The sequence below is a fragment of the Anas acuta genome, chromosome 7 (assembly GCF_963932015.1).
Source record: "Anas acuta chromosome 7, bAnaAcu1.1, whole genome shotgun sequence".
NCBI lineage: Eukaryota > Metazoa > Chordata > Aves > Anseriformes > Anatidae > Anas > Anas acuta.
The window spans coordinates 32,684,402-32,700,308 of NC_088985.1; the positions used below are offsets into that span (position 1 = coordinate 32,684,402).

General features: G+C 37.8%; 1 protein-coding gene across 2 annotated transcripts in view; it reads left to right on the forward strand.

Annotated features, from left to right (window-relative positions):
- The window catches only part of INPP5F (inositol polyphosphate-5-phosphatase F), a 38,928-nt gene extending 23,422 nt beyond the window's left edge, over positions 1-15,506 (forward strand). The window contains exons 7-20 of one of the 2 annotated variants that reach the window (XM_068688995.1): positions 687-885; positions 1,623-1,802; positions 2,088-2,155; positions 2,595-2,719; positions 4,007-4,084; positions 4,818-4,938; positions 6,939-7,067; positions 8,547-8,664; positions 9,167-9,365; positions 10,188-10,259; positions 10,352-10,425; positions 11,241-11,369; positions 12,097-12,184; positions 12,971-15,506. In XM_068688995.1, the coding sequence (XP_068545096.1) occupies positions 687-885; positions 1,623-1,802; positions 2,088-2,155; positions 2,595-2,719; positions 4,007-4,084; positions 4,818-4,938; positions 6,939-7,067; positions 8,547-8,664; positions 9,167-9,365; positions 10,188-10,259; positions 10,352-10,425; positions 11,241-11,369; positions 12,097-12,184; positions 12,971-14,102 (2,712 nt within the window). In that variant the 3' untranslated portion in view covers positions 14,103-15,506. Of the gene's footprint in view, positions 1-686; positions 886-1,622; positions 1,803-2,087; positions 2,156-2,594; positions 2,720-4,006; positions 4,085-4,817; positions 4,939-6,938; positions 7,068-8,546; positions 8,665-9,166; positions 9,366-10,187; positions 10,260-10,351; positions 10,426-11,240; positions 11,370-12,096; positions 12,185-12,970 lie in introns of those variants that run through there. The other variant, XM_068688997.1, reaches the window with a different exon arrangement.
- Positions 15,507-15,907: the final 401 nt, after the last annotated feature.

Sequence of the window (15,907 nt, forward strand, 5' to 3'; positions counted from 1 at the left end):
AGCTGATTACTTGATAAGGAGGAAATGCCAGAAAGGAAACTAACTCTGAATTCCAAAATTTTGTTATGTGAAACAATAACAGAAAGGTTTTTGTCTTCTGAAGTGAAGAATACTGTTTTATTTTTTTCCCCCTTGGACAGAGCAGCGGATCGGCATACAGTAGTGTAGAACCAGTCACCATGAACTTCAGTTTAGAGTAGATAAAGTACCTTCCTGGCTGACGGGTGCATAAGAATGGTTGTTGTATGTCTCTTAGTTTTTTGTTCATTGTATGATCTCACTTGATTCTGAATTAAACCCCTAGGTAAATGACTGAGATTTTAAGTACTAAATATGAAGTTAGGCCAACTCCTAGGATCTTTAAAAGATTACACTAGACACCTTGCCTTACATCCTGTATCTGTCTCTTTCATTAATGGATTTTTGCTTTGCTTTGTTTCATTTCCATGGGGGTTGGGGGAACAAAACCTTAAGTTGCTTTCTGTCTTCCTCCTGATTTAAAAGCCCTACAACTAATGGAGAGAAAGATGCTTGTACCTTTTCCAGAAATAAGAGAAGGATATGGCAGAAATTTCTTTAAAACGTGAAAGGCATGTGAAGCAACTGCTTATAAATGTGGGAAATGGCAGAAATAATTGTAGGTAATATGAAACCAACAGGAGCATAAATTTTTTTATAACCTTCAGAATACTGAAGTGGACTTCTGGATTATACCCATCATACAAGGATTTGTGCAAATTGAAGAACTTGTAGTAAACTATAGTGAGTCTTCCGATGATGAGAAGAGCAGTCCTGAAACTCCCCCTCAGGAATCAACTTGTGTAGATGACATTCATCCAACATTTCTGGTGGCACTTATTTCACGGCGGAGTCGGCACAGAGCTGGTAAGGAAATGTAAAGTATGAGGATTTTTCTTAAGTACTGGAGAGGGATGCCTGAGGTAAAACTTCAGTGCTGTGCTGTTCAGCAGATGGACAGCTCTTGTCAAAGTAGGCACTGCAGCCTGCCTGCTTATGCGAGAACAGTTACTAAAACTGAGCTTCACAAGCTTCCTCTTGTGCACTGAATGTATCCTTGGAAATGATAGTTCCAAGATGAATTTCCATCTTTGCAAAGAACACTGATTAGGACCTTGCATATGACTGTCCTGATGTGACATTTCAGGCCTGAAATAGGCCTAGCCGCCTTTTCTGTAGAAAGTATATATCTTCCTGGTCTGTTTCTGGGAGCTTATTATGAGAAGTTAAGCATCTGTCTGTAAAGATAGGCTTTAGGTTCATGGAAAACATGAAAGCAAACAGTAAAGTAAAACTTCCTGCTGAGCTTGAGGGGACAGGGAGTAATGCAGCCTTTGGGGTGGACCAGAGCGGACCATTTGTGACCCAGCAGTGCCAATAAACTGCTTGGCCCTGGCAACTGACTTTCTACTGTATGTAGTATGTCAGTAAATAAAGTTTATGTAGCCAACATAAGTTTGGGGAATTAGAATAAGACTAAAGAAACTCTTACCCTTGATCATGGATTTTGGCAGGAGTGCTCTCGTGTTCAGAGGTTACCAAAGTTATCCATCTTTAAGACTAATAATTAAATGTGAATTGATCGTTATTCTTGTTTCTCCTAGGAATGCGGTACAAGCGAAGAGGTGTTGATAAAAATGGAAATGTGGCAAATTACGTTGAGACAGAGCAACTGATTCACGTTCATAACCACACTCTTTCTTTTGTACAAACAAGAGGCTCTGTGCCTGTCTTCTGGAGCCAAGTTGGATATAGATACAACCCACGGCCCCGACTGGACAAGAGTAAGTATTGCAGCAGCGTGCTTAAAGATCCGTTCCCGCTCTCCACCCTGTTATGCGCTCAAAAGTGAACTTTTTAAGAATGTCTTTTCAAATAAACTATAGTAATAGAACAATGCTGAAGTTGATTGAAATGATGAAAGACCATAAAAGTAATTCTGTAGAAGCTCTCTCTAGGTACTTAAAGCAGAGCTGTCTTTTTGAAGAGCATAAGTTTGGGTATCTGGTACTTCAAACAGAATTTGTTGCTAACAGCCTGTTTCTGTCTAACACTGCTCTGCCTTGTAGGTGAAAATGAAACAGTGTCCTGTTTTCGTGCACATTTTGAAGAACAGCTGAAAAATTACAAAAAGCAGGTGAGGGCTACATGACAGTCATCGTACGAAAGTGCAGGGGATGAAAGTTGTTTTTTTTTTTTTTTCAGTTTTCCTTGTTATTGCTGATCTGGGTTGGTGGCTTTAATTATTTTTTGAGAAGCTTGGTTTTAGACATCTGGAAGGGTTGTGCGTTAAAATCTTACAGAGTTTCTCAAGTAACTCTGGAGTGTGGTAACTTACAAAGACGTTTAAGCCCCACTCTTGTATACTTGTCCTAGCAGTTCGTAGCTTCTTTGTGCTAATGTTCAGGTAACTTCTAGAGCTTATTTGATCTCAAGTGCAACCTACCAAAGACCATAAAACTTCCTCAAGGTTACCTACAGATCTTTTTTTTTTAACTTTTGTACTCTTTATTACATGGTACCAGCAAGTCATGTTGCGGGGGATAACAAGTGTTAATTATTTACATTTTTGACAGGTCATTATTAATTTGGTGGATCAGACGGGCAGAGAGAAGATCATTGGAGATGCTTACCTTAAACAAGTTCTTCTGTACAACAATGCAAATTTGACTTATGTTTCATTTGACTTTCATGAGCACTGGTAAGAAGCCTTTTTAAAATGTTGCTTTTCATTTTTATTTAGTATGGGAGGAGGGTAAAGAGGAGAAAGATTCATGCAGAAATAATGGCTTTCTTCTCAATAGGAAGAGTATCTTTTGTAAAGTAAAACAATGTAAAAAGTTTAAGTTGGAATAAACAAGCATAGCTTTTTTGTTAACTTTGTACCCAATCTCTGTTAAATTTATGTTTATTTATTAGGCAAAGCTTAAAAGTTGCTGTACCTTTTTAAGCAAGACTTTCCTTACCATGCTGTGAATGTCCATCTGTGTGTAACCTGCTTTTCAAATAGTGTAGCATTCTGCCCTTAAGAACAGCCTATAGTGAAGAGTTCTGTTCCTTTTGCTTCTTTTCTGAAAGAACCCATCAACTGTTTAGAGAATTCTGGTATTGGTGTTCCATGATAAAAGAATATACTGGATTTTACTTGAATCCAGTATAAATAGCTGCTGTTTTCATGACTCCGCTCTGGCATGCTGTAGTGCAGCGTTCACATGCCCAAGCATGTGAATTGTCACACAAGCATGTGTTTCCCCTGCCTTCCTCTAGCAGACTGCAGTTGTAGACAAATACGAAATCTAAAAATTATGTTTTAATATTCATTTCCTAACTTAATATAGGCTCAGGATCTGTCCTGAAGAAGTGTTATGGACCCAGTGTGTCACTAGCAGATACTGTCTGAAATGGGGGAAAGGGAAAACCCTCAAAATACTTATGACCTTTAAGAGAATCCTTTTCTGTAAGGACATCCTGGGTTGATTTGCTACTTTACTAACATGAGCTCTCACTTTTGTTTGCTTACTCTTCTCCCAAGAAGTGCTGTAGCAAGGACTGTTTTCACACTGAGCATGAGTGAGTAGGGAACAATACTGAAAATACAGGATTTGGCAGGGGTGGGGGAAGGATGTCTGTAGGTGTATTAGTACCATAGGATCATCGGTAAAGCAGGGCAGGCTATCTCAATTTCATTTCATAGTGGTTATTTTTGCTGACTCTGCATAAAATGAGTACAGAATGTTCCACATTCCTGAATAGTTGCACACTTGTTACTCCTTATAGATTCAGGAATGCTGAATCTCTTGCCTTGGTTTTAGGTATTAAACTGTTTAAAATAGTCCTGAATTTTAGCTGCTGTTTAAAGTTTGTCAGAATATCTGTCTCTCCCACTTAGCCAAACCCCTGTCATTATTTTATGTTACCTGTAATAACAGAATTTCACCAAACTTAGTTTGAACTAAAGTAGAGATGTTTCTATCTTTCTCTATTTCAGCCGAGGAATGAAGTTTGAAAATGTTCAAACACTGACTGATGCCATTCACGATATTATTCTTGACATGAAGTGGTGTTGGTAGGTACTTTACTGTTTTCAGACTTGTATGAAATACTTCTTTTTTTTTGGGGGGGGGGGGGGGGGAGGGGAGGGGAGGAAAGTGCCTATTTAGAAGCCTTGACTTCGTCATAACTGTATGTTTTGGTGTCAAGCGTTTGCATTGGGGTTTTTGCATTTAGTGTTCTGAAGTGTTGCTGTTTACAGACCTACCAGCAAAAATTTTCACATTGCTTGAGGTTTGCTGCCTTTAATATTTTTAGGGCTGCTTATATTAAATGGGCATCACTCTGTATTTGATCCAAAGGCCCTATAACTACTCTTTGAAAACAGTAGGCATTTTTGATCTTTAGTTTATATTAAAGTTTGTGCATTTTGAAATGAGGATAGCTGCAGACTTCCATTAGCTACAGTGTATTGTTCAACGTTTTCCAAGTGAAATATTGCTGCCACTAGGTTGGTTTGTGTTTAGAAGTTAATTTCCTTCTCTTGAAAGTTGGTATTATGTATGAATTGAATTTAAGACCTGATGGCATACCATATCAAGTTTATGGCCTAAATAGGACGTGTTTGGATATGTAGTCTAAACTAATGAGATGTGGACTTGAGGAACGGTAAGTGAGAAAAAGGGTACCTAATCCTGTGTGACATGTAGCTGAGTTGAGTGAAACTAAATTGTATTCTGAATATAAGACTTCCTGCTGTTTGTAGAAGCTGGTACATTACCCTGCTTTTGCTCTTTTTCTGTTGAAAGGGTTGATCAAGCTGGTGTGATTTGTAAACAGGAAGGGATCTTTCGAGTTAACTGCATGGACTGCCTGGATCGTACCAACGTAGTACAGGCTGCTATTGCAAGAGTGGTCATGGAACAGCAGGCATGTACAAATAATGTCTTTTAAGTATTGAATACCTCCTCATAATTCACAGGGAAGTTTTTGTTACTGAATACAGATAAACTTCTACTGGATACTGAGAAATCTCTACTGGAAAGGGTTGCTGCGAACTAGGATCCTTGAAGCTGCAAATAACACATAGTGCTAAATTAACTCGAAATCATTCTAAAACAGTGATTTTCTTCACTAGTCTTTTTCTTCAGAGAAGAAAGGACTGTCTGTCCACATCTTGAGACATCTCTTGTTTTGATTTAGTCATTTTAATTTAAGCTGTGCAGTAAAAAAATCACTCCCCCAAATGAAATGTTTAATGAATAAAATCCAACTTTAAGTTGGATGCTATTCTAGCTACTTCTCAGTGAAATACTGTGGTGCAACACATAGGGAGATTTGTTGTCTCCCTCCATGTAGAAGGACAGGAGTTAGTTCGTGCTGTAAGTATCAGATAGCTGACCATCTTCCCTCCCCTCCTTCCTGCCCCAGTATTTTTTTTATGCAGAAGCTCAGTGATGAATATTCTTTTTCTTGAAAGGATGTCTGTAATATCTTATAATAGTAGTTGCAAATAAAACAATGAAGCTTCAGTTACAGCCCAGCCCACGTGAAAAAACCTGGCTATACGTAAGTTGAAGGCTAGAAGATGAGGTGGGCCTTCTGTAAGGATGAAGAATGAATGGTTCTTACCATTGTATCTGGCAGTTACTGTTTGCAGATAACAGGATTAGTGCTTGCCATAAACAATATTTGGGGTTGGAGTGGGATCAGCAATCTATAGTCATCTTAGACTAGGTTAGTTTCTATCTTCATTACCTCTGCAAACTCAAAGACCCTGTTTTTAAACTCAGAATTACACAGATTGTTGTGGAGAGGACTTTGTTAATCATTGTTATAGTATTAGTTCATGATGTGCTGTGTCATTTTCAAATTAAATCCAAAGTACTTCAGAATCAATTCATGCCGGAGAAGTGCCCCAGGCTTTGGAAGGTGATTGATGTGGAGTAGTTATGATTACAAGTATCTTGCCTTTTTGTTTCCTAGCAGCTATAGGAATTGTTTTATGTCAGCTGGGAATGTAACAGGGTTTTCAAAGTCAATGAACAGCTTTGTATCATTTTTCATTTAACTTGCAAATATGCTCGAGCACTTCATGTTATAAGCTATAAATTAAGGTTTGCCATTCTATCCCTGCAGTGGGCCTAACACTTAGTGACTACACTGCAGTTATGTGTGGTAATATTGACTTCAGAATGGGACACTGCAGCTTAAACCAATTCAGTATGTGGGAAAAGACTTCAGTTTGTATTATACCCGAGACTTATCATGGAAAAACCTTAAGTACTGTTTGTTCCGGAGAGTAAGATATCTGGCTTTCAGTATCAGCGTTAAACAGTAATGGTCCAAAATACACAAGTACTAATTATAAACACAGCATACAAATTTGATAGGAAGGTTTTCTTTTGGGGGAGGGATGAATTTGGAGCGACTGCATTGGCTTTAGTGTCTGCAAACAAAAGATCAAGTCTTCATGATGTGTTCTTTTCTTGTAACTGGAAAGAGATTCCACTTTATTTCCATACCTTTGTTATGAATGCCCTTGCAATACAAGGTGTTAACTTGTTTAACCCGTTACATCCGTTAAAGTTCTGTGACATCTGTTTTTTTGGGAGTTTCTCAAAGGAAAAGATGCTTCCTGTATCTTGAGTAACTAACTTCCTTCAGTTAAGTCTTGTGAAGATTGACTTCTACACCCATACTTAATATTACTGCTGAGACCAGTGATTCTTTTGGTGTGATGTTTCATGATGAATCATGAATTCATTATTAATAGTGAATTTAATCTGAGAAATGAGATGGTCGGGCTTCTTATTCAGACCATATAAAATTTAACATTGAAATATTTAAGTGTTCTTTTTTTAATCAAGCTCTGATACTGAGAATGGCTTTATCTGGAACTGTGTATTAATAAGTATGTCAAATTTCAGCTCAAAAAACTGGGTGTGATGCCACCAGAACAGCCTTTGCCGGTGAAATGCAATAGAATCTACCAGATAATCTGGGCAAACAATGGAGATGCCATAAGCAGGCAGTATGCTGGCACAGCAGCCTTGAAGGTAAGGGGTAAAGAGTTGTCTATTTTGATACTGAACAGTGAGTTGTTAGAGTTCTACCTCCAGTGGAGAATTCTCTTATGCAAGAACAGCCAAATGTTCTGCTTGTTTTCATCTCGGACACCTGTGTGGCCTTTCAGCAGAAGAACATTTTGTATCATGCTTGGTGTGAAATGGGGAAGACTTGAGTGTCTGGGTGTCCTCTGTCACCGCTGGCTGTAGCATAATGTTATTCTGGTAGCTTCACATACAGATTAAAAAAAAAAAAAAGCATAGCTGAGCTAAGTTTGTTTTATATCAAGCGTTACCTCTGTGCTTACATTTAAATAGTCATAGAACATTTAAGCACAGTTTTTACAGTACTTCAAAATATTCTGAAGGACTAATTATATTAATTAGAAGATACTAGAGATACTATTTTTTTTTTTTTTTTTTATTACAGGCTTTTCTTAATTAGTTGCAATATGGTCTATCTAACAAGATCAGAAGCAGGCATGGAATTTCTTCCTGTCTACTCTTTGTGGCTTGTCATCTCTGGTGAAAAGCCATAGAATTTGAGCTACTTTGTGTGTTCTGGTGGGACAATTCCTGGTACCTGGCGCTAGAGAAAACCTATGCAGTGGAAATCCTTAAATCCCTTTTAAAAATTGTTTCCTGAACTTTGGTTTGTTTACTTACTACATTAGTGTCTTTAAAATGATCAAAACCAGCCTGATGCTTTTGTCTTATTACAAGTATTTGGCTAATTCTGGAGCACAGAACTCAATTTGTAAACTTAAATTTTCAGTTCTTCTGCTTAGAGATCTCTCTGCTCACTACTGAGGTTAATGTTTTAATTGCAATGTCTTTCAAATTAACTGAAATACACTTGAAATGTTCATAGTTAGCATGGTTTTTAAAACTATTCTATGCCAGTGTTCAGAGCGTCTCTGAAAGTAGTCGGAATCCCGGAATCCTATAATGGAGTGTGGCCACCAAAACTGCTTTTTACTCAAATTCTAGATCACAGAAGGCCTAGAAACTTCTGTTTCTGAGGCTATGTGGATTTGTATTGTCTTCCAGTTTGTTGTGCTTGTCTTGCTTTAGTAGCAGAAGCAAAAAAGATGCAAAGCCTTTTCAGTAAGCTCCAGTCTTATGTTGTTCCAATAGTGTTCTTTTTTGGTAAAGGACAAAATTTTTTGAGGTGTTTGAGAATCCCAAAGTGATGACTTGAAAGTTCAGCTTTAATGTTATCCAAATTTATCCAAATCCTACTTTTCATTATGACTATGTGCATTCATGGTCTAAGATTCTCTGCTGAGTTAAATACTTTTTTTTTTTTTTTGAAGAACATTTATTTTCAACCTGAATATGGAAATAGTTACTTGAACACTATTTCTGAGTTGTCATCTATTCAGTTTGGAGTGTCAGAATGCCAAAGCTTTTTAGCTGAGACTGCTTCAAAGTTGTGTGTGTGCATGACTTGCATGTTCTGTGTAACAGGGTGACTTCACAAGAACTGGTGAAAGGAAGCTGGCAGGGGTAATGAAGGATGGAGTCAATTCTGCAAACAGATATTACCTGAATCGTTTCAGGGATGCTTATAGGCAAGCAGTCATAGGTAAGAATAAAACTTCAACTAAGCCAGATTACTGTACTTAAAAGTCTATTTAAAATTATCTTGGCTTTATCTTTGACTGCTTTTTCGAAGTGCTCTGGGTGTATATAATGTTTGTTTCTACGCAGTGGACACCATATAGCACAGACGTTTACCATTTGGAGATTAAACATTACTGCGTATAATTCCACTGAACTGTAAATCACTGTAGAATTTGTTCCTAACTTAATTTTAGCATTAATTGCCCTGTAACATCTCTTAAAGGTCAAGTTTATGTAGTAAAGGTTTCGTATTTGAAGATACTTGAAAAATAGTTAATCTTTCTGAATCAAATGCTGCCTGAAATTGAAAACTTAGTAGGTAAAACCCTGTCTTCTATCAGTAAAAAAATACAGCCCCACATTTTAAGAACTACTTAGAAGGAATTTACAAAGCATTTAACAGATTATTGTATATCACTGAACTGTTGGCAGCTTCTTACTAGTACCTTGTGTGTTTTATCTAGATTTGATGCAGGGTATCCCTGTAACGGAGGATCTGTACTCCATCTTCACAAAAGAGAAAGAGCATGAAGCCCTGCACAAGGAGAGCTTGAGAAGCCACCAGGAATTGGTTAGCCAGCTGTTGCAGAGCTACATGAAACTGCTGCTACCAGATGATGAAAAATTCCATGGAGGATGGGCACTCATCGACTGTGACCCAAGGTTTGTTGAATAATCATCCCTGATCAGCTGCTACTGTGACATATCTTACTTACTTCTGACATGTTAAATGATTTTGATAGCTGACACGTTAAACAGTAAATGGACAGCTCTGTAGAATGACAGTCCTTGAAGAGATTGAGTCGTTGTAATTGTACAAGTAAAGGTCCTGTAAACACGTGCTTCATCCCAAATGCCATAAAAATGGTGCGTGCTGGAGTTCTTGTGAGAAATCACCTGGTTATTCAGTTGATATTACCAAATTCTAGTAGGTATCATGAAGAACACTATTAACTGCCCTTAGTTCTAAAAAGGGCTGTTTGAGGAGCTGCTTTTTTTCCTGTTACTGTTTTATGGAGAACATGTAATGTGACTTGCAAGTCATATTGGATCAGATTAAGGATCACACTAAATTCTTGCATAATGAATGGGTAGTAGGAAAGCCTAGATGTCTCTTCATCAAAGTAGAGAACAAACTCTAATTTCATTGTCTCCTTATCAAGTTCAAAGTATTCTAATGTGTAATAGAAAAATAGCAGATCTTTTACAGGTGAAATTTTAGCATCTAAAATATCTGCACAGGATTCTGTGGTAGCTATTCACAGCACAGACTTGTCTCCTGGATTGACTCTGAAATCTTTTCCCATTTTTGTGTTAACATTTTAATAGCATGTGGGTTTTTTACTTTTATATCTGCTGCTGACCTATTTAAGCTACCTCCAGGTTTAAGAGTTAACTGTGAAAGTGAGTCCCCGAAATACACTAGAGATTCACTATGTCTGTGGAAGTAAAAACTTTCTCCCATGTATTTACTTCTCTCCTTAGTCTCATTGATGCCACTCATAAAGATGTGGATGTTCTGCTGTTACTTTCGAACTCTGCCTACTACGTTGCCTAGTAAGTTTCCAATTTCTCTTTGTGTAGCTTCCTTTTACTAGCTTTGTTTTAGATTAGTAAAAGTGTTAAACCCTGCTTTTTTTTTTTTCTAGTTATGACGATGAAATTGACAAAGTGAATCAGTACCAAAGGTTAAGCCTCGAAGCTTTGGAAAAAATAGAAATAGGTAAGAATCTAAGCACGTGTTTCTCGAATGCTCTTAACGATAGCTCTCCCAGTTATTCAAAGCATCATTCAGATACATTGGAACAGCAAACCTTACTTTGCCTCCTGTGTAATCCACCCTACTTAGAGTTGTGCTGTCTGATAAGATACCAGCCTAGGTCCTGTCTTCTGGTACTGCTTGAAATGTAAGCTTTGATCAATGGTAGGGCTCTTCAAAACAAAACAAACAAAACCCAAAGTCTTTCACTATGTATGTGCAGTTCCCAGCAGTTAATTGGACAAGTCTGACTCACTTGTGTATTGTGGATGTCCACACCACATCTTGACTTACAGGCAGAAGTTGAAACAGCGAGGCCAAATACCATTAAAAAACTCCCCTCACACACAATGTAATGATACGTATTCCTTGCAGTGCACTGAAGAGTTGAAGTGCTTGATTTAAATCTCTGTATCTGTATTGCTTCTACTTGGTAAAAACACAGTAACTTTCTTTTAATCTTCTCAGAAATGCTCCCTAGAACATGGGATGTAATAGATACAGAATTTTTCTTCTACCTGAAAGTATGACTTGTAATAAACAGTCAGGCTGGATTATAACACATACAAAGTCCAGTTGCTTTTTGAAAGTAATTGATGGCTTAGTTATTGTGGAAAGTTTCATTTTAAAATGCTTGTGCTATTCAAAAGAAAACATGAAGCTTAGCCTTTTTGGCATAAAGAAAAACTTGCTTAGACATTTAGATGTAGTCTCTGCAATAGTTTAATTTTTTTCAGTGCTTACTTCAAAAACATTTCTAACTTACTGATTTTTCTCAGGTCCCGAGCCTACTCTCTTTGGCAAACCTAAGTTCTCGTGCATGAGGCTGCATTACAAATACAAGGAAACAAGTGGATATTTTCACACGCTTAGAGCTGTGGTACGCAACCCAGAAGAAGATGGAAAAGGTTTGTTTCATGTTTAAGAGCTTTACATATGAAAGGGTATTCATTATACCCATATGTTTCTCTAGAAAATACTTCCATAGCTCTTAAAATAACTTATGAAGGAGGCAACTTGTAATGTAACCAGCTTCTCTGCTGGCAGGAAGAAAATTGTATGTGGCTTCCTGTGCAAATGCTAAACCGTCTCTCTTTTAACATAAAGAAAAGTAAGCATAAGATGTGGTTTTAAAGCAATGCTTCTATCTAGAATGAAAACAACTGGTTTTGAAGTAATGAAAATCTAGACATAAGGATAAAAGGCTTAAAACTATCTCCTAATGAGTAGAAGAAATTGATTTAATTAATGAAATCAGAATCTAGAAATGTTCTCGTTTCTTGTTTAACTACATTAAATGAATGCTAATAGGGAAAAACATCACTCTTTACCTGGAGCATTGTTTTGTCAGCAAGAATCAGAATAAATATAATTGTGTTCCTTTGGCACATGTATCACGGCAGTGATTCACATACACCTAGTATCTGGGGTTCAATGAGAGTCTTTTCTTTCTTTTAAGCTTATTTGTAAGCTTTAAATCAGAGTTGCAACTTGGGCATGACTACTCCAGAGGGTGTGGGGGGGGAAAGAATAATGTAATGAAGGTGAAAAGAAATGGGTCTAACTTTAGATTTTGGAATGTGAGGTTTTAAGGTTTTTTTTAAAGAGTCTGATGGGCTGGTAATTGGATTTCAGACACTCTTCAGTGCATTGCAGAAATGCTGCGAATTACAAAGCAAGCAATGGGGTTAGATGTGCCCATTATTGAGAAAAAGCTAGAGAGGTAAGTACTTAAATCATGCAAATCCTTGTCCCACTTTTGCTCTCTTCTCTGTGGCTTACAGTACATGGTAACAGGTAAGTAGCTAGAAACCAAACTGTTTCTTTTAGTCACATGCTAGTAGTTAATTTGTTCATATGCTGCTTTCAGTAGTCACTGTCTGCAGGTGCTTGCTTAGAAGTACAAACAAGAATGTTATTTTGTACATTTATGTTTACATAAAATATACATTCTCAAATGTAAGTAATGTACTGCAAATCAGATCAATTTGACAGACTAATTGCGAATTAACTTCCTACCTGAACTTGGTATCTGCTTTGTTAGTTCTGTAGGTAGGAAAGAAACCAACAACGGATTTCCTTCCACATTGATTCCATTGTAGACGAGTATTTAACAAGCCCAGATAACATTTCAGGTCTTGTTTGAAGAACATTCATAGAAGATGATGTGATGTTTAACTCTTATAAAAAGAATGTCTTGGTATCTGGATGCTGGGTACAGCATGAACAGAATTAGGGTTATAAGTACACAGAACTCAGATCCAGTTTCATCCAAAACTAAAAATGTTTGCATAAGCTTGCTTTTCTCCTTGTTTGGCTGCTGTTCTGTGGCATGCTCTTTGTTTTTTTAAATTTGATTAGCTTATATGGGTACAATTATGTATGGGAAAGATAACCTTTACTAAAATTCCAATCTCTATTATAGAAATAGACTAGAAGATGGTGAATACTCAGGGTTTATAAATGAAAATGCCATGATTGTACATTAGAAATTTATTTTTTCTTCCAGGAGGAGCAGTAAACCTCATGAAGACATCATTGGCATTCGGTCTCAGAACAGAGGATCCCTGGCCCAAGGGAAGAACTATTTACTGAGCAAGTTCTCATCTCTCAACCAAAAAGTGAAACAAACTAAATCCAACGTGAACATTAGCAATCTTCGGAAGTTAGGCAGCTTTACCAAACCTGAAGTAAAAGTCAATTTTTTAAAACCAAATTTGAAAGTTAATCTTTGGAAATCAGATAGCAGCCTTGAAACTTTAGAGAACCCGGTGGCAGATGCTAAAGTTCATGCTGAGTCTGATACAGAGATGTCAGATAATGATTCGTTCCACTCAGATGATTTCCTGACCAATTCTAAATCTGATGAGGACAACCAGCTAACTGACTCCCTGGAGAACATAGGGCAGACAGACTACGTGCTGCCTAGCTGCGGTATCATCGCATCAGCTCCTCGGCTGGGTAGTCGCTCCCAGTCTATAAGCAGCACTGACATGACCATCAGCATTCACGTTCCGTCCGAGGTCCATGTCACTCAAGCTAGCCAGTCGGACTGCGAGGACGTACCCGTACCTTCTGCTGACAATGCGGAGATGGAGTTTGCGAAGCCCATTGATGTGTACTGTCAGAGGTTTGTACATGACGCCCAGAACAAGGTGTCGGACAGCTCTGAGGCAGAGGCTTGCTCTCAAGAGCCACATCCCATGATAAATAAAACCAGCAATAATACCTGTAAGAAAGCAGAAAGCAAGGCTGAAACCATCAGAGACGTTCCTTCCAGACCATCGAAGCTGGACGTCCAGTCTTCCGAGCCAAATCAGCTCTTAGCTGTTGAAGGGACTGACTTGACTAAATCTCATAGAAGCCCAGGGTCTGCATCTGCTATCCTTGAGACAGGACTTCACACGACTCCTTCCCCAGCTGACAGTAGCAGCAGCAGAGCTGTCTCTCCTTTTGCTAAAATTCGCAGTTCCATGGTCCAGGTTGCTAACATCACGCAAGCAGGATTGACTCAAGGGATTAATTTTGCTGTGGCAAAGGTTCAGAAGAGCCCTGCAGACCCAGAAGCTATAAATGAAGTCAAGCAAAAAGAACTGAAAGAAATGTTTACACAATGCCAGACGCGAATAATTCAAATTTAGTTGCTAATTTGTGTCCTAGTCGTCTGTTAATACAATACTTAATTTTTTTTTTTAACATCAGAGCTCATTGTAGCATGAACTGCTACTGAATACTGGGATCAAAATATTTAGAAACTTGTTTACAGTAAGTGCGAGATGCAAATGAATTTGGTTGTGACCAAGCTTCAGAATTCCTTTAGGCAGCTGATACAAAAGAAGGGTAAATCATATTTGAACAGGTAGTTTAGACACTGGGTTTTAATAAGCATGCTGTTTATCTTAGATTTGTTGCACAGTTATTTTTTTGAGACTAATTTTGTAGCTCTCCTGACTTATGTAGAGAGTATTTGTACTAAAATGGTTATACTGCACTTCTGTGACCTTACTTTCCTTGCACTGCACCAGCAAAATAACCTCCTGGTAAATCACGTGTTATTTATTTTTGGAGTAGTATTTTTACTTGTTTCCATTCACGTTTTAGATGCAGCTTTCTATGAATTGTGCCTCCACAATGGGACCTAATGCTTTTTTTTTTTTTTATATATATTTAATTACATTAACCAGAAATTAAAACTTGCTGTCCTCTTCTTTCGACACTTCCTGGGACACTTTCAGTATAGATACTGCGTGCGTATTGGTACAATCGCAAATACTAACAATCCTGCAGTGCAAATTTAGTTTGTAGATTCATTTTGAGGTAATGGGAAATGGAGCAAACTCCCTGTAATTGCTTCATCTGTATTAAAGCTGTTCTATTCCATTTTTTCCAATTCTGAACGGTGGCAACTTGCTCATTTTTTTTGCCTTGTATAAAGCAAGATGAGCCAGATAGCTGACCTTAGGCACTGGGTCCCTCTGTGCTCTGACTTCCTTAATATATACTAACTGTCTAGATATAGGAGTTCAAATATCTCTTAAAACAAGGCAAGCGTACCATTTCATAAAGTCAGTGTTGACATCAGAGCATAGTTGTCATTATTTAATCAAAACCAAATTCATTACCAGCTCAAGCTTTGCATACTTGCAGGATAAGGCTAAACTTCCACTCGTGCTGGGAATTGGGTTAAGAAAGCACTCGTGTATGTGTCAAAAAATGAAACCTAAATTATTCTTTTCCAGAAATGCCTTGCAATGCCATTCTAGTGTAGGACACTGTCTAAAAGCTACTGTAAAGCAGGATCTTACTATGCTGTGGTTTGCAAATCCAACCTCCTTAACTCTAACCACTGTTATAGATCCAGTGCCTCTCTGTTCTAGTACATGTACTGTAGATAGGCTGCACGTGGTGTTTAAAGAAGCTAGTGTCATATGGGTAGGCTAGTACAGTGTCTTAGGACTTCTAGTTTATCTGAAATCATTATCATCTAATCCTGATGGTCTGAAACTTTTTGATTTATTTATTTGATTCAAGTGATGTGGGTTTGGTTTTTTTTTTTGAGTGTCTATATTTGTGGCTCTATTTAAAATTAAACTACTGCTGTATTTTAATGTGAACAATATATATATGAAATATTTTAATAAAAAAAATGAAAAAAATGCTTTCTGGGATGTGGTATCAAGACATGCTACTGAAGAATCCTGGGACTTTAAGTTTCAATGGAGGGTGGGTTATCGTGACTCTTTAGCTGACAAATGACTTGAGTCCTTTATCCTTTTTCTCCTGGAACTGCAGCGCTAGAGTCCTCGCCTTAGGAGAGAAAAGGTCAGACAGTCCAAAAGGTGCACCTAAAACTGCCTAAGCCTTTGTACTGGCAAAGTGTCTGGGAGTGGGAGAAGAAATTTGCACAGTGGGAGTGCCTGGGAAGTATTTTTGCTGTGATTCTGTT